Source organism: Synchiropus splendidus, chromosome 17 (genome assembly GCF_027744825.2).
Source record: "Synchiropus splendidus isolate RoL2022-P1 chromosome 17, RoL_Sspl_1.0, whole genome shotgun sequence".
NCBI classification, from domain to species: Eukaryota; Metazoa; Chordata; class Actinopteri; order Syngnathiformes; family Callionymidae; genus Synchiropus; species Synchiropus splendidus.
Window position 1 is genome coordinate 6,157,476 of NC_071350.1, and position 22,642 is coordinate 6,180,117.

At 42.1% G+C, this 22,642-nt stretch overlaps 1 protein-coding gene across 1 annotated transcript; it reads right to left on the bottom strand.

Moving 5' to 3' along the window:
* Positions 1 to 3,514: 3,514 nt before the first annotated feature.
* LOC128748736 (CXADR-like membrane protein) lies at positions 3,515 to 21,276 on the bottom strand. Its single transcript, XM_053847698.1, has 7 exons — positions 21,128 to 21,276; positions 13,022 to 13,182; positions 10,634 to 10,832; positions 7,773 to 7,940; positions 4,916 to 5,038; positions 4,693 to 4,834; positions 3,515 to 4,234 (listed from the first exon to the last, which is right to left on the bottom strand). Exons 1-7 carry the CDS (start codon positions 21,159 to 21,161, stop codon positions 4,000 to 4,002), a joined length of 1,062 nt encoding a protein of 353 aa, XP_053703673.1. The 5' UTR covers positions 21,162 to 21,276; the 3' UTR covers positions 3,515 to 3,999.
* Positions 21,277 to 22,642: the final 1,366 nt, after the last annotated feature.

Sequence of the window (22,642 nt, forward strand, 5' to 3'; positions counted from 1 at the left end):
CACCTTGTAGAACAGATGACCTTCAAGCCACAGTCGCATCAAAGCTATGCTGACACCGTTGTCGGTAGATAGATGTAGATATTGTATTAGCGTTGTTGAGTGTTGTAAACCAGTGTCGGGGACTGCTACTGCACTCTTTTCCTGAGTCATGAAGTTAATGTGCATGGACTACTTGGCCAAGTAAAAGCTTTTGATATGTCAATGAATGTCTTCTAACTACTATTCGCTGTTTGAACAACACAGTCGAAGACACAGTTGAAGTTGAAGCAGATGCAATTGAAAGGTCCTCAACTTTTAATCCATTTAGTCTAAGTCTCGCTCTGACAATGTGCCAAACTACCTTGGGTTTGGGTGAGCAATGTTGAACACGACAGCAGGAGGACTATCAGGGTGATGACAGGCCTAAAAGTATGTACAGGTATGTATGTACCTCAAAACACTCGACAGTGATCTGGAGGTCTGTTGAAAATGATGGATTAGGTCCATGGTATGACTCTGTCTCTCATCGCCACCAATGGGTTGGTCATTCCAGGCGTTGGAATCAGTTTAATAAGTGCCTGCTTGTCTGCTGATGCTCCAGCAAACTGCTACAAGAAGCAGATTCTGTCCAATATTTAACCATGTCAAATGAGTTACCTGTTCCAGAACCCCTCCTGTGGCTTGACATTCACATTGATAATACATGAGTTTAAAAACATAATCATACCTCGTACACTTTCCAGGCCTGCTGAGAATGAGCCTAGTGCCGTAAGAAGATCAGCTATAAGAAAGATATGTGAACAGCCTCGACAGCAGTGCCACAGAATAAATGCGTGGGGTGTGTGTGAGTTACTCGTCCCACACGCACAAACGCACATACATCCAGATAAAAAATGCAAAATCACACTGGAGCACTTGTACAGACAAAAAACAGACAAATTCCACAGCAAGTTAGTTTTACACAAGGCAGGTGTGCAGCTTTCTATTGAGCGGCTATATAAGGAACTGACCTTATTTTGAGGACGCATGATGGAGAAGGTCACTATTGTCCCCAGCGATTCAAATGCAAGTCAGCTGGAAGACTCCTGAAAGAATGAAGATGGATGAGTAAAACATGGAAGTTTATTATAGTTTATAATAGGATGTACCATATTTACTTTGTAGCTGTGCACAACATGTAGAAATGTGCAACAGATAATTCCAGACATTACAAGATGTTTTATGTTGAGCCACCTCCTACCTGTCTTATTTTTTCCGACAACTTCCTGCTCGTGCTGTCTCTCTTCCTCCCTCTTTCGGGACCGGGCCAAACAGACTCCGCTGACACACACACACTTAAACACCTGCCAGAAGTCGAGCCGCCATCAGTCCGTTGGTTTTCCTCGCCCTGGTTTGACTCCCCGTGTCCGTACTTGTATTCTGGTGCTCTTGTGGCTGATTCTTCCCCAAACTGTCAACTGTTTCCAAGTGCTTTGAGTTTGAGTTTTTCCTGACTGTTCTTTAGTTTTGCCGTGTGTCTGTTGCCTGCTCCTTGTTCGCTCCTCTCTGCCAATCCTGTGGACTTGTTTGCACTCCCGTGCCTGGGACACTGGCTTTGCCTTTTTGTTTGTGCATTGACACACTTGGTTTATTTAACCCTCAGGGATTTGGTTTGTTCAGAATTTGTCTTCCTCTTATGTAGAGGTTGGCTGTTGTTCTGATTTAGTTGGAACTTCCATCTGGACTTACGTCTCCTCCCTGCTACATGTGGGTCTCCCGTCTCAAAGGGAATAAAATAGCAGACATGCATTAAAGGGTGTAATATGGTTGTTGTAAAAATTGACAATCTTTCACAATGTAATGAGGAAACACACAGGACATTTAACATGGTATTGGCTAATGTCTGCTATACTCAATTATGCAGAGGTGGGTTTGCATGGTTCATAAGAGTACTGTGTAATATTTACAAAACCATCTATTTCCAACGAAATGGATGATCTGTTTGGTCGTTCTGCGGTGGGGCATGTGCCACCAGGCACCATCGTGCTGACCTCCATCATCCCCACCTCTGCTCCTGGCCCCAGTTCCTCAGCTGTCAAAGACAAAAGGGCAGGAGAAACACCTGTTGAGGAAACCTACCAGGCCTATGCAGAAAGGCGGACCTTGGCACTGGAGGCCAGACCAGAGCACGCCAAGGCATGGCCGTGGCAGTGACTCTCCCAGCTCCTGCCTGCTGTCATTGTCAGTACTTCACTTCTGAGTGGACCCTTATCTGTTTCATGATGAGTCAAGCCAGCACCAAAACACAACATTGAGCTTATAATGCAGGTAATACGGCAATGCCATCCGGATGCTGAAAGCAAAGTAAAATGCATTTTTTGCATTCCAAATCCAACTTAGGGGTCACTGCTGGCCATGACTCTGGCGAAACATAACAGAAAAGTTGGACCTAAAATGTCTACAGACATGCTTATACCAGATGGCGAAGCAGCTACACACATCCTGCAATGTTATTGCAACTGTTTGTGTGCGTGCTGTCGACAAAAAATTAATTCATTCATTCAACATAAGAAATCGAACTCCGTCATTCAGCCTGTGCAAGACTGAATGACCCAGATAATAAAACTGTATTTTGACTGCACGCTTCAGAACACCGTTCATAAATAGCTTCACCAACAAAAAGAACATGAATATAGAATTGTAAAGACAATGGTGCAACTTTTTTAAATCTTTTTTTTACATCATGACTTAGTGTGTTTCAATGAGGAGCATACAAACCGCGATCAAAGCGAAAGCACCATAAAGTCTGTTTACACTTTTATTTCGAGAAAGAAACTAGTCTTCAACTAGTTCTGGAACGATTGCCAGGGTTGCTGAAATCTTGATGCTGGTTGTGTCTCTGAACATCCGGCTCAGGTCTTCAGTGGAGTCTGCAGCAGCTGAAGGGACATGTTACACTTGCACAAACCAGACAATCCATCAACACTGCCAATGACATTGAACTGGCTCAACTCTTTTCTGTATGACAAATGTCAGCAGACGTGTCAGAGTTAACCTGTTTGACTGGCTTTATATGCACTATACTTTAATAAATAATAAAAACTTTAATAATAACAATAAAATGTCTAGTGGACACGTTTGTTAGCATCTCAAAAATGTGTTCCCCACATTTCATAACCCACCTAAGACCAGCAGTACACGCAAAGAATGGCTTACAAATCCAGTACAAACACTGTCATTTCAGCATCTGAGCTCTTCATTCGTCCTCGGTTCTCTCAGGGCGTGAATGTAACTCCTATGTCCACTCTGGTCTGGACTGCTGGCTGTTGTTCTCTTCCTGGACAATTCAATGAACGATCGCCACCGAGTAAAAAAAAAAAAAAAAAGTGAAAAAAAGAACCTTACGGAATGTGTCTGGATGTCTGTGGACCACTGATACTACCAGAACAATTGTCCATATACAAAAGCTCAAGGAACATGAATACTGGAACTGCTTGTTTATGTTGCTTTAACTGGAATCCTTTGTTCACGTGAACACATGTATTTTATTGATTTTTATTTTACATATGGACTATTATTAGACACTTGTATTTTTACACTAGTGATGTAAAGGCCACATGAGTTTGTCCAATTGTGAATTTATCATGCATTTCACAAATGCTCGACAGATTAAGAGGTATATACTTGTTAATACCTACATGAATGCAGACAGATTTATGCGTGAATGTTGGACGTGATTTTTTATTTTGAACACATAATGTGAAGACTCATTTTGTGGCGCCACACCATCTGCAACTTATTGTGTTACCTCGACTTCATTACCATTAGAAAGATATGTTATACCTATATACAGGTATGTAGCTAAAAGCAGTGAAGACACGAAGTGAGGTCATATTCATAGATTCCTGATTGAAACATGCCATCTCCTTTAAGCAGTCGAGAAAACTTTGGTTTGGGTGGGGATAATAAAGTGGCTTCCGTGCAGATCAGGTTCTGCTGGAGAATCTTCTTGGTAGGGCTTGGTATGGAGTTGATGGTGCATCAAACAGGGTTGAGGGATCTTGGCGTTTGGCTTGATGTAGACTGTGAAAAGGATGAAGTTTGGAGGTTTTCCCTCATGGATGCCACAGCAGGAACACTGGTCAGCTGTCCACATGTGGTCATGTTGTGTACCATAGACTGAGTGGAAGATGTTCCTGAGTGACAGCTACCAGAGCGGGATGAGGAGAAGGAATTAGGCTTCATCACTTTGACCTTAGGCGCCTCAGCATCTTCCCTACAATGAAAGGAGCAAACAAAGCTTTTAGCACTGAGTCCAGCACTTCTGAAAAGTGTTGTTCGTTTTGCAAAAACAAAACATCCATGCGTCAAACGCACACAAAAATTGAAAATAGTGCAGAACACACAAACATCCTCCTGCTTGTATGTGAATTAATTGAGGGTTTGCTTCACTGTGAGACTAGTGTCACGAACCCCCTCCGTCCGGTCATATTGTTTTAGACAACTTCCTGCTCCTCTCTCCTCTCTTCCAGGATTGGGGGTTGTTTTCCCGCCATACAGGTTACACAGACACACACACACATCTGAGTCTCCTAATCTCCCGATCACGAAGCCCACTACTTGAACGTCGCCAGAAGACAACCGGCATCAGTTCGTTGTTTTGCTGGCCCTGGTATGACCCTCCGTGCCCGTACTTGTATTGTGGATGATTCTTCTCCTAACCATGGACCTCACCTGATTTCGTTAGGGGCCTCATCTTCTTCGTATTTTTTCACCTCTTTCTTGTGAAAAACCACCCACATGGTAAGGATGATGAGGAAGACCCCGAAGGCAACACCGACCACAGCCCCTGCTAGTGCTCCCGTATCCTGTACATCTGCTCACACATGAAGACAAGTAGTCAAGCAAATAAAAGAGTGAGAATAGCTGTTGATGAAATAGTTGTCGAGACACTAACAGTGCATCTCCACATCGACCGTGCAGCTCTCCTCTCCCACGTCATTGGTAGCAGTGCATTTATAGACTCCACTGCTCTCTGTGGTCAAGTTTCGTAGTGTGAAAATCTCTGGAACTTTTAAATCTGAAATTCAAAGCACATATTGTAAGACACTTGAGAGATTATATGGGCATAGGGCTGACTATAACTGGAAGACTTTATATACATATATATATATATATATATATATATATATATATATATATATATATATGCTGCATCATCCACTGGAGCCCTTGTCGCTGTATTGGATACATGCCTTTGCCACGTACTAAACCCCTTTAGATCAATAAAACTGTGAACTATATGCTGTCCACAACAAGAACGAAACATAAACATATTAAATGTCCTGAAAATGAAATCACTTTCGTAGTCGGGAGTGTGACTTCAGGTGATCTTGGCATTACAATGTCATACTTGGTTTATACTGGATCATCTATGAAAACCTTTTTAACTAACTCCTGTTGAGGAGGAGCAGGCACGACGAGGGAACTTCTACCAACCATATGCTAGAACCACACTGAGACAAATGTGCCCTGCAATAGTGGAAGTGACAACGTGGAACTAAAAACATGTAAGGGTTTTTCCCCTTCCCAGCGTTTTGTCTTCTTCACTCCGTGTTTTGGTGTTTGGACTTCCTTGTTTCTTCGTTCTTGTTTGTGTTTGATTTTTGCGTATTTGTATTAAATCGCTGGAATACGCGCGATGCCAGGCTGCTAGGTGCTGCGGTGCCAGACACTGAATAAAAATAAAGCATCTGCTGGCCGGGGTCGTAAGTACAGGAGGACGGAAGTCGAGCGGGTCATATGTCAGATGTTACTTGTACAATTAAACACAGCAGTCAAGCCTGCTGGTACATATCAAGTACTTTCAGAATCAAGGACCTTTGAAGAAGGCCATATGCATCATAATTTGTATTGTTTAATAATGCCTCTGCTGGACAGAGTTTTAGTTTGGCTGCAAACAAACCCATATAGACCTTTAGTACACTACCTGATGAAGACACACAGGAAGTTTCATGGGACTCTATCATCTAGTTTCAGAATATGCCTCAGTTTTCTCAAATGTAAGTAAAGAGATTCTCCTTCTTTCGCCTTCTCACTCGGTGTGATGTTGTCTGCTGTCACTTTGGGAAAAACACAAAATGGTGGGTAAGATGGGTAGAACCTGGCAATCTTCTTCTGAGCCTCAAATCACCACACTTTATTCTTGAACTTGATCTTAGAGGACTTTGGAGACTGTCAGGTCGATCTCTTGGAGAACGACCCATAGGATGAGGCATATACAGTAGCATAAAACCTGATTGTTTGGTTTTTTATTCATGCATTCTCCTTTGTCATACAATTTCCAAATAAGCAGCAAATATCAATCTCAATGACGCTTTATTTATTAACACTTTGGACTACTGTTCACAAGGAGGGTCAGAGCAGCGAAGAATGGAGTCTGCTCCTGCTCATGCATGAACATCCACAGAGACACAAATGTCATCTGCTAATCGGCTTGCTGCATTTCTGACAGTCACAGTGAGAGATTAAGAACACTTACTTTAGGGTTAGGTTTCTGGCCATTGTGTTTTTAATGGACAGAAAAAGAGACAGAGAGGAAGACAGAAGACACTGTAATTGACTTAAAGCTATTCTTATAAATGTACACACCACTGAGAACAGAGGTCAATGTTTGTCCTTTCAGGTATTCTGCCCCCTGTTCCATGGCAAACAGAAGTTTTCCAGTCTTGGAAGGTTTTGTTTGTCTGCTGAGAGTATTCACAGTGAACTCTGACATCATAAACACACCAAAGTCGCGCAATAAACACAGAGTGACTTAGCATCACAGTTTGTCATTTGTCTTTGGTTCTCTCATTTTTCAGGCTTTCTCTTCTAAGACTCTGCACCGTGAATGCTTGGCAATGCCATGACGATATATGTTGACGTTGGAAAAGTGGACCTCTGTGCCCTAGAATTCTGGCCACAGAATCCTGGGAATGACCATCTACCAGTATTTGAAGTGGGGGCAGCACATCAGCTCTGTCCTCAGGGCAGCCCAGCAGCTGATCTACTTCTGATGCCTCTAGAGTCTAGACGAAAGTACAGACTGTCAGCTACACAGCAGATGGGGTCTGGTGCTCCTCCATCACTTTGTGGTTTCAGGGTTACGAGGAAAGTTGGCTATGAAACATATGAAGGGAAGAATACTTCTTGGAATCAGGTATTTCCCCTAACTCACACCAAATCCATCTGCAGTGCAGTGTGTGATCACAGAACCCACATCTAGTTCCTATCCTGGATGCACGCTACCAGACAACACCACTAAAATTGAACTACTGTAAGTTCTATTTGTTGTGCAGTGCAGAGGTGTCGCTTCAGTTTTAGCACTTTGTGTGTAACTCTTGGAAGAGACAGAGTAATCTAGCAGTTTCTGTGTCAGATCCATTTTCTTGAAGGCGCTCCAACAGTGTGAGTTCTTCATTTCCTCAGTCAGTGAGATCCACATTTTCACACCCACTATTGTAGTGTACATTTGTCTCAGTGAGGTTCTAGCACATAGTTAGTAGAAGTTCTCTATTGTAGAGAAACTATGTGCTCGTATTGTTCTGCAAAAAGGGTTCTTAGTGAATCTTAGTGAATTGAAAGTTCAACACGAAGACCACCAACCATGGAGGCCTGCCCCAGCTAGGGACCTGTCATCTTCTCTGAACATCAGCAGAACAAATGTTCTCCTTTTGACAAACCCTTGTCAGGGAACTGATAACTGACGTGGCATCTTTAAAAAGTGACAGATGAATAGGTGAAAGACATACATGCTGAGTAGTTTGACTTACCGATCAGCAGAGTGGGAGGAGGTTTACCAGGGTACTTCCCCTTGTCTAATAATTTCTCCCATTTGTAGTGGATGGGATCAGAGCCATCTGAGGACTTGCATCTCATTTTCACGTTGCCACCTTCTAATAACTTGCCCTCCATCCAACAGCGAGGTTTAGACGGCTTCACTGAGGGGCAAAACAGAGACAAACCATGTACGTTTATGGAGGTGTAAACTTCTGTAAGGAAATAAGAATGACTCGCAGCACTGAGCATCTGAATGGAGATGAAAGCAAGGCTGGACTATAAATACACTTTTAACACTTTTTACACTTTTAATCACAAACAACTGCAAAGATTTTGCAAAAGCTGTTGCAGGAAAAGACAGCATTACAGGCAGTGTAGTGAGAAAACCATTATCAGATAGCAGCCCCACAAATTCCTAAAAAACATGACTTAAAAACCTTCAAATCCAACTGTGTCCTGAGTTGTGTAGTTGCACTGCCTCATCTGAATAACCGTCTAACCTTTTTATTATGTATTTCTCGCTCGGACACCACTGCATCGGGTTTCCCACAATGCAATATTTACAGGCAGTGACCATCCAGTGCTGAACTACACATATACAAATACAAAAAAATAAAAAACCACACATTCAGCTGGGTTGCGCTTTAGTGTTACACCTATCCCTCATCGTAGTGATAAGGGCCTTATGAGGTTTTACCATTAAGTGACAACATATTTTGTAACAATAATTTACTTAGAGCGAGCCCAGCCTCTTACCTCCTCAACAGTTCAAGTGGGAATGAGGTTTCCCCACAATACAATGAGGATGGGTGAAAGTGCAGGTATTTAATTAACAGTAGGTGGTGGTATTACCCCATTTTAGTATATTTAACAGCCATCACTCCCTATCTTGGGGGAGGGCTGTGTTACAACTGCACACAGATAACGATCAGCAAAGTATTTTCAAGACATTAAAAGAGCTTTTGTTTAAATAAGGTGATATACAAACTTTTTATTATCAGTATATCCATTGTTTTGCACACTTGTGGTGGATGTAAGCTCATCTCCTCAACCTTGCTGATGAGACTGGCTCATCTCCTGGTCGAACCTCTTGCTTCTGACAGTGTGATGATATTGATATTGTGCTTATGTTATTAATTTGCTACTTGAGAGAGAAGTGACTGGTCAACTTTATTGTAGAAGTTCAATTTGACAGTTGAATCAGATGACTTGTGTGCTTGACTTCCCTTTCCGGGACACTGCCTCAGCCTTATCCTAACTACAGTGGTACCTCGGTTCTCGACCACAATCCGTTCCAGAAGGCCGTTCAAGAAGTGATTTGTTCGAAATCTGAATCGATTTTTCCCATTATAATGAATGGAAAAAGAAACAATGCGTTCCAAGCCTTAAAATAGGCTTTTGTAGGAGTGAATGTAGAGTGTCTGCTGCAGGTGCGCTGTTCCTCTATGTGTGTGGCCGCTGCATGTGGGAGGGGTTGCTGAGTGAGTGACGTCTCTCCAGAAGTGAAGAGGTGCCCGGTGCGTGTCCAGCTCTGAATGTGCGCTTCTGTGCAGTTTGGCTGTGACAAAGTCATAAACCAAGTCACGCTCTGTCCCAGACTCGCCTCATCCCTGTCCCAGCTCCAGCCCACAACAGGACATCAAACCCTGGAGTGTGAGCTCCAGCCTCGGAGGTGTGGAGAGCAAGCACCTCCCCTGTGACACTCTACCACGGTCCAGTGTGGAGACAGGAAAGGTTTTACACCTCAATATGAAGAGAAAACAGCCAGTAAATGTAGCTAACAGGACACGTCTGCATACAGAGGCTGCGTTATACACAATAACAAAGCACGTCGTGGGTCAGCGTCACGTTTCAGGCTTTTTTCGGGGAGTTCAAGTTCTAGATTTCCGTTCGAAATCCAAAGCAAAAGAATATTTTTGTTCAAAGTCCAGGACGTTCGAAAACCACTGTACTGTCTAGTCACAGTGACTCCTGGGTTTCTCAGTTCAGTATTCATTTTTGAGTGCTTGAGAATCTGGTTGAAATTGACCTGCTTTATGGTCTGTTTACTCTGCTGCTCTGAGTGTTGAAAATCATGAGCAAGTCTCAACCTAGGATGAACCTTAAATTCTAAATGACTTATCGGAACTGCCTCTGCCATGGTCTCGAAAGTCACATGATCGCTCACGGTCCAGTTTGTCCAGAACAGTCCCAGTTTCCTCTGTTCTTCTCTGGCATCTGAGTCGACCTAACCCTTTGTGCATTAACTTGCCTGTCACACTTACTATCTCTAGCTCTAAATTGATGCTGGTACATGTCTTGGTTAACTCCAACTCCGACGTAAGCTTCATTGAGGAAGGCTTTGCTAAAGAATTCTGTGGGCACCATTGACGACAGCTCCTAGACGTTACACAGCCAAACCTGCTTGTCACCATCTCTGGAGACCACACCAAAACTATATCCAGTTTCAAGCTATTTATTCACCCTCTTCTTCAGCCATGTTTGGTATGCCCTGGTTAAAACGTTTGCCATTGTCCATGGTCCTGGTCCTGTCTCTCGCGCCTCCTCATCTGTCCATGGTTCCACCCGAATCAGGAGAGGGTGCTTTCCACGCCACCTCACCGCCCTTACGATTGTGCTATTGAGCTTCCCCCCAGTCTTCGCTCTTTAACGCGACGCAACCCGAACAAGAGGCACTCCAGACTTTTATTATTTTATTAAGTCTTTGAGAGCTGGTCTCATTACACTTTCCTCTTCACTCCTCGGTGCAGGGTTCTTTTTTGTCAATAAAAAAAAGACCAGACTTGGGGCTGCACTCCACCTGCTAAACTAAGACACTTGGACCCGATCCTAGCATCAGATGTTACGTACTTACCCATGACAGTGAGAGTGATGGTGCTCCAGTGATACTGTGCACCAGTCTTGACCTTGCAGCTGTAATCTCCGGAGTCAAGCAGAGACAAGTCACTTATCATCAAGGATGCATCACCCTTCAGGTACTCGCCAGCAAACGCAACACGACCACTTCCTGCTTCATTTGGGTCAAAAACCCTCCCAGCAAAGTATGTGATCACCTGATGGAAACAAGAGAAAATGAATGAAGTGATTCAGTCATTTGGTCCTTTGGACTGGTAATGATTTTGAAGAATATGTGTTATTTGTGGCTCGGCACTAGCATAATATTAGATTTATTTTTATGTATTATATTGCAGATGAGGTGTGGTTCAGTGCCAAACTAACAATCAACGAACACATGCATTCCATCCAGTGGTGAGAGATGAGTGACAGGTGGTGATGCCAGAAATGAGGGCCATGAAGAGGATGAGTGTGGGGCAGGTGAGGGGGTTTACCATTTCAAATGTATGTTCATATTATTGAGTTTAGCTTTTATAAAAATGAAATGGGAATGAGCATCGCTAAGCTCTGAAACAGATATAAAATCTTTGGAAGCACATTTTAATTGAATTAAAAACCTATTAGTGACAGAATAGGGGACCAAGTGGAAAAATCTGCCTTAACCTGCATCAATAGTTACAAAATTATGTTGAAAAAGGTCTCTAAATGTTTTGGTTACAGTAATACCTAGTAAGCAAAGTCCTGGCACTATAAAAGGAACATTTGTGGCCTCTATATTAGCAATATACTTTAAGAGTTAATTCATGTCCTGATATTTTCCCAAATCGTTTTAATAAATCTAGAATTAATGGAATTACTCTCTCCGGTTGTCACATGTAAATGAGCAGGTCATCGGCATATCAGGATACTTTGTGCTCTTTATTTCCTGTCTGTATTCCTGTCAAAGCATTCTGTCAGCTCTTATCTGAGAGGCTCAATAGCAATAACAAACAACAGAGGGCTAAGAGGACGACCTTGCAGAGTAAATTCAATGGTTTCAAATATCTGTTATTTGTTCGTAGATGTATGATTGGAATATAATCACGACACAAAGTTATTTTCAAAGCCAAATCTTGTCATTGTTTCAAAAAGATAGTTGTCATTAATACAATTTTGAATAAAATAAATATAATAAAACAATGTCTAAATATCATAAAATAAGAATAATATACAGTGGTGCCTCAGTTTTCGAACGTCTCGGACGTTTGTCACAGCCAGACTGCACAGAAGCGCACATTCAGAGCTGGACACGCACCGGGCACCTCTTCACTTCTGGAGAGACGTCACTCACTCGGCAACCCCTCCCACATGCAGCGGCCACACACATAGAGGAACAGCGCACCTGCAGCAGACACTCTACATTCACTCCTACAAAAGACTATTTTAAGGCTTGGAACGCATTGTTTCTTTTTCCATTCATTGTAATGGGAAAAATTGATTCAGATTTTGAACAATTCGCTTCTCGAACGGCCTTCTGGAACGGATGGTGGTCGAGAGGAGGCGCTCGTGGCTCAACCATGGGCCCTGGCCCTATAGCTAAGAATCACTGATCTAGACCAGTGATTCTTGATTCTTAACCATCAATCCAAGGCCCATGGTTGGGCTGCGAGCGCCTTCTAAAGGGCTGCAAGACGCTCAGTTTTAATACAATAATCAGTTTTATATATTTGCCACATATGGTGACAGTAGTGTGTCACTGAATTGACTTGACAGCTGCAAATCTGTGACAGTTATTCATGATGGAGAAGTTCTGGACAAGAAAAAAATGATAAAGAGAGTGATGCCCCCTGCTTGGAGTTGGTCCTGTTCGGTTTTGAGTTGTTCCACCCATTAATGTAGTGCAGAGCGTTCACCCCCAGCAAATTCAGCCTTTCATGATGCCCCATAACAGTTTCCTGAAGCCCATCCATCTTGTTGTACAGCTCTTTAAGTGACATTTTTAGCTCACTTTGCATCGTAGCATGGTGGTCAGCAACTGTAAATTTGTCTTCCCAATACTTTCCGACTCCATTTTTTCGCTTGTTTCACGTGTGTGTGTGTGTGTGTGTATTACAAGAATGATTGATGTGGAGTATCTATACTCTTGTAATCCTCTTGTAGGAAATAACAATAAAAATGACCTGAAGAAGTACGTTAGCTATCAAAGCTTAAATCAGCTTAAATCACTGAAGTTACTTTTGGCTGTCGTTCATGTACGATATGATTCAGTATTCAGTTTAGGTATCAGCTTGTATATTTGTGAACACCCGAGTACTCAAAAAGATTTTTGAGAACTCTCAAGAACCAAACAGGAACAAGAGATCTTTGGCTGATCGCTGACTGTCGTGCCGACATTAAGTGTTTTTTCAGAGACTCTTGAACCACTTACCACTCTTTGTCTGTTGGTTGGTTTGAGGAGCAGCCATTCAATGTCCAAAGTGGGGTCATCGCCCACCCAGAACTGATGGTAGCAGGGTAAAGTCACATTGTCTCCAACAACCCTCTTCATCTCAGTCTTTGCGCATGTTGACAGCTGAGCCAGGAGGATAACTGTAGTGAACCACAGAACAACATCATTTAAGTGACAGTTGAAAATATCAATGAGATGACATCAATTCAAAGCATTTGTGATTGACTCTTACTCTACATGATGAACAATTTAAATTTAATTTAGGAAAATGCACTTTTTGTGCCCAAAAAATTCTTATACCACCAAAACAACACGGCAGCTATTGGATGTTGCCATGATGAAAGCAAAAACTGCAGCCAAATTACAAGGCAGGGGTTTAATCTGCTGAAGGTTTCTCCATGTTGCACTTACAGTATTGTATGCTGGCAATCCTCTTTGGCCAAAAGCGAGTCCTGGCAGCATACAGCACAGACCAAGTGCACACTGGCAACCTCAACACTGTCTGGAATCAGAACAATGAGACTACTTTGGTTACAACTTACAGCCCTCTAAGATCATAGGAAAGTAAATGTTTGAATTCTACCTCAAGAGAAAAAAAATAGCTCAGGTAGAGATGAAGACAACTGTACCAGTAGCAAATACCAAGCCCTCTGAGATCACAGTAATGACTACAGCGACAGTATCACAACCGAGCCACTCATCCAGAAACCAGGATGGAATAAGCGAATGATGTCGATCTATAGGACACACTGCACCAGTAGCAGATAACGGGGAAACAGCTGTCACCAGAGCAACTACAATTCAAAGAGACAATTCTACAACCCCATTAAAATGAAGACCAACCTAATATGTTAAAAATAATTACATCCACAAGACTTAGGACACCAAAACATGACAAAAGAATGACTCAAAAAGTATTGGCAGCTCATGCGTTTACTTGAACCACAATGGGACCAAGAAGACAACACTGATTTCAAGTTGTAAGGAACCGAGCTAAGCAGTACTCAAACGTGTGTTGTTCCCTGCAGCATCTTTCAGAAAAAGTGAAAAGGATGAGTTGGAGGTGAGCACCTCTGGGTTTTCAGTTTCATGAAGCAGGATCAGCACACCTCTGTGTCAGTTACCGGGGCAACATATGCCATCCTTGCAAACAGGTTTGCCTCAGTATAACACAGAATTACTCCTGCTGAAGCACGGTTCTGCTCTATGAACACTGTTTGATCAGGGCAGACAGAACACCACTACACTTGCTTGTAATTTAATATGCCAAAATATGTTTTCAGATTTCAGAGTTGGACAACTCACGCGGCCAGTTTGGCAAACTGCCAAACAGAAGGAGGGGAGATTAGTCTTCACAGTGAAAAAAAGAAGCAAAAGAAAAAAAACTAACTTGAGAAATGAAAAAAGAAGAAAAATCATTGATTTCATCCATGTTGGGGTTTTGTGTTCGGTTCATATTTTCTAAGCGAGGCTAAAAAGTACTGAAGTGTACTTAAGTTCAGCATGTCATGTTGGGTAATCTTTTAGCGAGGGGGGCGTCTGGGCGTCTGCAAAACATGAAAAATGGACGCCCGATTCTCGACCGTAGCTTGGCCGCCAGATTACGCTGGTATATGGCAGCATCTGGCGGTCGAGAATCGGGTGTCCATTTTTTCATGTTTTGCAGACGCCCAGATGCCCCCTTCGCTAAAAGCCTGTCTTGGGTAATCTTTTATGCTTCCCGTAGCATGATTACTAACCTTTCCTGCGACGCGTACCAACATTGAGGGATTTCATCATTTATTTATTTTCTTGTAATTGATTTTAAGTTATTCAAAAAATCAACACGATGATGCTCTTTTTCCAATATATTGCTTTATAAAATTCTCCCATAATCTCATGAAGGAGGGCAAATGTGTCGTCACATTGTGCTTGACTATGCTCCAGTGAGCTCTAACCTTCTACCTGCCATGACTCAAAAGATTATTTCACAATGGCCAACATGGAAAAATCATCCTCCATCGCTTGGTTGACAGTGTTGGTGGAAGTTGAATTCATAACCTCTGCAAGTGGGTAGCATGAGTACTCATCTATGATGAAAAACAGATATTCACTACTTGGAAAAGCTATTGGAATAGAAGTCTGCACCTACACCATGCCAGGGTGATTCTGTTCTGGTTCTCATTTTTAGTGGTTCAGTGGACATAACTGGTATGTTGCATTAACAAACATTCTTCTTGAACTGCATTTTCTCAATGAAGGATTCTTCTTGGGCTGCATTTTCTTGCACATTGTCCACATTGTTTCTAAGCTCTTTAGTATAGCTTTTTTACACATTATAATATTATTTCTTTTTAAATGTTGATATGTTGTGTACAGAGCATGTTACAAACACAATTTCCCTTGGGATTAATAGGGTTTTTCTGATTCTGATTCTGACAAGAGAGACAACTGTCACCTTCTGCTTTGTGATTAACATCTGCAATACCTTGTATTCCTTGTATGTGGAATACCTACACCATTCCTTGTTTCTTAGAAGTGGTTTAGTTTTGACAATTTGCTGGTGTCCTTCATTAGCTGGTTGAAGAGACCTATCCTGCAGAGTACTCACGATTCTGGTTCTTCTCTGCATGACGTCTAAGTCATGCAATGATGTAAGTCAGTGCTGACTTGTCTGAACTTCTTTAATATTTCTGCATGCTGTGACTGGACAGCTTTGTGCCATGTATTGTGTCTGACAACAAGCAGTGACTTCTTGAAGGATATGGTTTGATTTCAGCATGGGTCATGGCTTTAGGTGTTGCCTGACTTGCCACGAAGTTCACATACTCCAATGCAACTTGGTGTTACCAATCCACTGTAAATATAACATATGAGGGACTGTAAGTTTATTACTACTAGTGTCATAGTATTTTGTCTGTTATAACTGTATTGTCAATCAGGGACCCCTGCACTCCTGCTCCTCATTCTGGCCCCCTTGGCCTCAGATCGTACTCGGTGGGTCAGAAACATTCATAAAAAACATAGGAGCTACTATGAAACGGAACTTTCCTCCTGAGGATTGATTGAATCTTTCATCTTGAGGCATAGGCTACTTTGTTTTATTGGGTGTATTTGCTGAACAAGCACACACACACCACAGTAAGACTTTTGCCTTAAACACAGAAAACTGTATTGGAAGGCAGTGTTTGCAACGTAGATGACTTTATAAAAAATATATATATATTTGAAAATGTAAATTTCATCAAATTGATCCGTTGAAATATTTCCAAGATCAACAAATGTTGCTGTTGGTGTGACTTTTTTTTGCACGGTCAGCCATTTCTTTTGCTAATTCAGTTTGAGATTTATAGTGATGATATGCTGCGGACGAGTCTTCTGGAATACAGGACGTGTCGGAAGCAATGTTAAATTCCTGAAGCTAAAGCTTGCTGTGCCAACTTGAATCAGTATCAAGAAAATCACAGCCGGGTCAACAGTGGCAGGGCTGGGGTAGGAGGTGGAGGGAGAGGGAGGGGGGGATGGGCCGACTCAGTCAGTCTCCTCCGAGGCACTCAGTGACTTAGTCCAGGCAAATCACAGACGCCAGTGGTGTTGCCACATTTACTAATCCAACTACTGATAACTGACTTTACTGATTCACTTGAATTTAAAAGTAGCAAAGACATATTAAAATTTACTTCAGAAGTTACATGTGGCAGCTGCTGCGCTTAACAGCCCTCACCGCCTGAACATAACATTTTCAATGACAATTTTTTTTTTTTTTGAAGCTAGGTTATGCAACAACAATCCTGAATCCTCAGAGGTCCCGAGTATAACTGTCTATCGTTTTACATGTATATCTAAGATCATGTGTGCTACTGTTACATTTTTCATTTATTATTTTATTTTATTTTTTTTTCCAAGCAAAATCTCAGCTGTGTAAATGTAGAGCTCTATCCTATATTTAACAAATATAAGTATGAAGAAAATCACTGTGTGAAAGGAACAAATATGAACATTTTTAATAAGAATGCAGAGGAACTGCTTACAAATGTGTAATTTTCTACAAAGAAAAACATGCACAAATTTACAAAATTAAGTTATAATTAACCCATTTTTTTCAACAAGCATGAATAAAACGTTAGTCGTTGAAATAAGCCCCACAACTACTAACATTACAACCAAAACCAGCTCCTGTCCACCACAAGACACTAGAGTGTGTCGGGTGTCCCGTAGGCTACATGGAGGCAGCACCTGCACCTCAGTGAGTGATGGAGTGATGTTGGCGTGTCCGCGCTCCAGAAAGCTTCCAGAGCTATTTATTTTTGAGTGCAGATAGAAGATCAGCCCAGCAGCACTGTGCCGTTTTACTCCGTAAATATATATATATATATATATATATATGGTCTAAAGATTTCATAGTTATGAACATTTTGCACAGCCTGTTTTTTTCATCTACTTTAACACTACTTTACATGTGCCTGCTCACGCACGTGAATAAATGACAAACACAACCTCATATGAGTTCACGCAACTGCTTTCCTTCCATTCATGCTGTCAACTTACAGTGCCCACAGCCTTGTCACCCTACTGTCATGCAAACTTGTTCCTCCTTCATGAATATCAGAATGACAATATGAAAAGGAGGAAGTAAATGCTGGATCTGATTACAGCCCATCTAGAGCGCAAGAGGATGTGTTCTCTCCAACCAGTCGTGATTCTGTCAGCGTGAATAATCTTAATGTGGGGTGAGCACACTGGTGCTGAGGGAGTTGTTTGACATTGACGCAATGGGTGCCAAGTCGAAAGGGCAGTTTGACATGAAGGAGGACAAACGTGAAGAGACTCTGCTCTCAAAGTGTCTTCATGATGTGGCTGTGAGGTGGCCCTCCCTCGCGTTCTGCCTCTTATTATCTGTGGTGCAAATGTACATTCCTGCTAACAGATGGTTACTGCTTGTAATTTGTGCTGAATCAACGATGAGAGACACAGTCTGAATTCCATGCTTTTGTGTGCACAAGGCTTTTCCAAAGTAAGTGTCCCTCTGTCTGAAGCAAATTAATAGGGGGACAGACATATTTAGGAAGCACTTTGGCTTCTTAAACAAAATAAAAATTAAGTAATAATAGCAAAAAAGATTCCAACATGGCCCCTTGTCTTGTCAAAATATTTAACTAACATGTTTCCATGCATTGATCCTATTTTAGATGGAGAGATCAAAAAGTAGCACCAAATTTCCAATTTTCCTGAAAAGAGTAGCGCTGCACACGGAAATAACGTGCAGCACGACTCCACACAAACATGATAAATGCCGGGCAGTGAAAGGTCTGATCACATTCTACATCATTCATAAACAACTTTGCAAACTCCCTGAACACTGAGGTGTGCAGCCAGGAGCTGCAGGTGCTGGGAAACAGGAGCGCAGCGGTTCGTGACTTGCTATGTGTATGGGTGTTTGATGATGCATGTGTTTTCCCTTTATAATGCTGGTAAACACCTGATTTTATTGACAGACAGATTTGCTTCAATGAATAATGCTGCGCTCTACAGTAACTGTTTTCACTGCTGTGGTCTTGCCGCATAGCAGCTGTCTGCATGAGGACTGTGAAGAGTAAAGACATGATTTTCCCAAGTTACCGAAGATCACCAGACTATTCATTTGGTCATTTCTGACGTGTGGCTCTGTACTTAAATGATTAAAACCTTCTCGATCCGTCAGTAATGTCTCTCACTGTGTTCCATGTGTTGTGAGAGCAGCGTGGATCAATCAAGACGCACCGTATTTCGCAGCTTGTTTTCGTTATTTTCTTGTAAAATTAACATGACAAGACTCTTTCATGTATTGTTTTGGCTATGAAACGCCACATGCTGTCACAGACGTGGTCAGAGGTGGTCAATCCGATGGTGCTAAATAGGTTGTCGCGTGGCTCATGATGACTTCCTTGAGACGTGCTTCGTGCTTCGCAGAGCGCCACCAGCTGAGGAGAAAAAACGGGACATTGCCTGAGGTGCAGAGGTGCAAAGCTGCACAGCAGGGGGCGTATCAAACTCAGACCACCAGAGACAGAACCCGCAGTGTGAAAGTGTTAAATGTTAAGATCTCATTCACGAAAGCTACTGCATTAAAATTGTTCAATTTGAATTTTACAAATTGAGAACCAAAATGCATTTTTTTTAATGTTCACTCTACAGATTATTATTGACTCATAAATAAAATGAGAAATAAATCATCCAATCTGCATTTTCATTTTCTTTCTTTGGTTGCATGTTTTATGACAAAACTAAAAAGAAAAAAATTGAGTTATGGGCCTTTCCTCAAAGTGCTCCCATACTGGCCTATGACAGCATCCATTACATACTACTGTGTTCCCTTGCTATATTCCACCAATTCAAGGGCTATCAACTCTCATGCAAAAGAGGGTCTGTCAGGGACCATGTCTACTATCACTACTTGGTAAAGCAACAGCAGTCCACACCAATAGTGATGGAGCCGTCGAATATCCAATAGCTATCCAACTTCACCGCTGTATCGTAGCAACATCCCCGTTGGACAGAAAGAACTCAACTTAGCAACAGAGTATGATTAAAAGTTAGTTACACTATTGAGACATAACATACCACATGAAATGATATTTTCAGACATTGTTCCGAGACTAGTTCGTAGAGCGAGAGTATTTTAGAAGAGGAAAGTCTAACGTCACAAGAGCTAGCGTTAGCAGCATACTTAACAAGCTACTAGTTAGCGGGAAGATGTAGTACTGGAACGCTGCAGTTGAGGAGTAATGAAGTCTTTCCACAGAATACTAGAATAGTCATAATAACTTAGGTGAGGCTTTGGGATGTTCGGTGGTTGCTGCTGCTCATTCTACATTTTCACCATAAGTCTGCTTGTTAGCTCATGTGGTGCTTGGACATTTGACGGCATCTGTTTTCCCAGCTGGCGACGTCTCGTTGGAGACCAAGTTGAGCACTTGCAGATCATTGTTCAAGTTACCAACGGTGAAGCCCAAAAGAAGTTTTTGCTTGTTGGTGGAAATCTTATGTTCAAACTCTAACTTACAGCGTGTTATTTTTACACATCTATAATGCCATAGATCAACTAGGCCCCCAATATAGAGCTGGAGATTCTGTACGTTTCAGACACATCTGAAGCCTGTAGAAGACTTGTGATTTTTTTTATTTGTGCAGTTTATTTTTCCTGCCTCATATCCTTTATTTTTTACTTGTATTCATAGAGATTGTTTTTCATAAAACAAGTTTCAGAAATGGGAGAAGGATGCTTTGGCAGACCAAAAAGTGTCCAACACAGCACCCCTAAGTCTTGCACTCAACAAAGATAAGATGTAATGCTATTTAGGCTCTAGACAAACAGAATTCATGACCCCAAAATAGCATATTTCATGCAAATATTATTTCTTTTAATTACATCTGCAATGGAAGTCAAAACCCTGGGGACGACAGAACCTAGCCTGTTGGGGCTCCCAGACTCTGAAACAGCCAACCAGAGGAGACGCAAACTTTGAAATACTGTCTGTCTGCAAAGCACTTTGCAAACTGTATTCACAAAATGAACATGAAAAACTCTTTTTTTGTGTGTCATCGACAGTGCCCCTTAAAAGCACAAGCTTCAAATGCACCACAGGCAGAACGATCAACACCATATTTTTTGTACCTCTTTACTGCAGCCACTCTCAAGTGAAACACGTTTTGCTTAAAAAAAAAAGAAAATGTTATGATGTCATATTCCACTATATTCCAGCACATTCTGTTTTTAGCGACCAATTCCATGATTCTGTATTACATTGGGCCACTGTGATTCCATATGTGGACACCAGGTCCCAAGTGGTTGATGACCAGCTGGAATCCTGTGAACTGAATTGAGAGATTCTTAACACTACCCAGGCCTCCCTGATTTTAACTTCAAACAAAAGCTGCACCACCCCAAGCCTTCAAGGATCAACTTCACAACCCCAAACTAGACTGGTGGCCTAACCACTGTGATGTGATCCATCATCACAGTGACACTCGAGTGAAGACGGACCATCTGTCTGAGCACATATTGACTTGCAGGCAACCAACCAGACACCATACCATGCATAAATTGTGAATTGTGAATAAACGTACCTAAGAGGAGACAGGCAGGAATTGATGAAGGCATTTCAAAATCTTATATGGACATATCCTGAAAAAGAGTTTGTATGTAGACTGTCAGAATGGCAGACTTTCCAGTTGCACGTCCGGTCTGAGTGAAGCGCAGTGACGGAGTCTACAGTGTCAGCATCCTTCTTACTCCAGCAGCTGACCCCTCATTTAACTCTCCCTCAACATGTTGTGTGTAAGAAAGGGGGGGGCGAGGGAGTCTCTATAAATAGAGAGAAGCAAGTGCAGTGGAAGTGTGTGTGTGCTGCCTCTTCTTCCCTGCATGAGCTGAGGATGCCACAGAATTAAAGGGGGACCTCTAGAGTAGATAGGAGGATGTGCTGATACATTCGGACCACCATAACGCGTAAGAACTGTGATGTCTTTAATATTTAGGTTGATCCCGAGAAGAGAAGCTGATTTAAGACAGTAAGCTGTCAGAATATAAAAAAAGAAAGAAAGCAATAGATGCATGTCACATTTATGAAAATAATAAATAATATTAAAATTATTTATATATATATATATATATATGGGGTGATAATGTACAGACAGACTTTTATTGTGGTGGAGAATGTTGGCATCTGCAGAGGTCAAACACCAGCTTCATGGTTTTACTCGTGTTGATCTGGAGGTGGTTTTTCAGGCACCATCCACTAAGTCCTGCGTCAGTTCCCTGTTACTCTCTGTCGTCTCCATCCTTAATGAGACTGATTCTGCAGGTGGCAGGATGGGGTGTTGTGGGCAAAGTCAGCGTGGTAGAAGGTGAAGTAAGGAGGACCGTGCCCTGTGATGCCCCTGTGCCGCAAAGCAGCATGTCCACACACAATCCCCAGTCCTCACATACTGGGCTCGATTGGTCAGGTAGTCCAGTATCCAGCTTGTGAGGTGGTGGTCCACACCAGCATGACTCAGCTTGTCCCCCCAAGTCAACTAGATGGTGTTGAAAGCACTGGAGGACTCAAAGAACATAATCCTCACAGTGATCCCAGCCTTCTCCAGGTGAGAGAGAGAGATGTGTGGAGGAGGTAGATGATGGCGTCCTCCACACAGATGCCAGCCTGGTAGGCGGACTGCAGCAATTACATGAGATACAGGCTAAATACCATGCCTCATAATGAACTATTTGGATATATATGTGGTGGTTTGAGCGAGTTGTGAATATATATTTGCACTGTACTTCATTCCAGATTTATGACAGTTACTTCATTTTAAATTTGGCCTTTTTCCAGCTCATACGCTTATATCAGTATTTGTTTCCCTGACTTGGAAAAGAATGCAACTTTCAGAGTCATGGTACACTGGTGTGTGAGCTGTGATCGATGGCAGGGTGAGTGATTTCTGGGTCAGTTTTACTTGGCTTGAGGAATATGTCTCTTCTTCAGTTAAGCCTGAAAACTTTTGTTAGGATTTATTGAACCCCGCGCAGTTATTTACTGAGGACATCCTAAACACAGTTCTCCCCAGCACTTTAGCAGCATAAGGGCCCTACACTGAGCT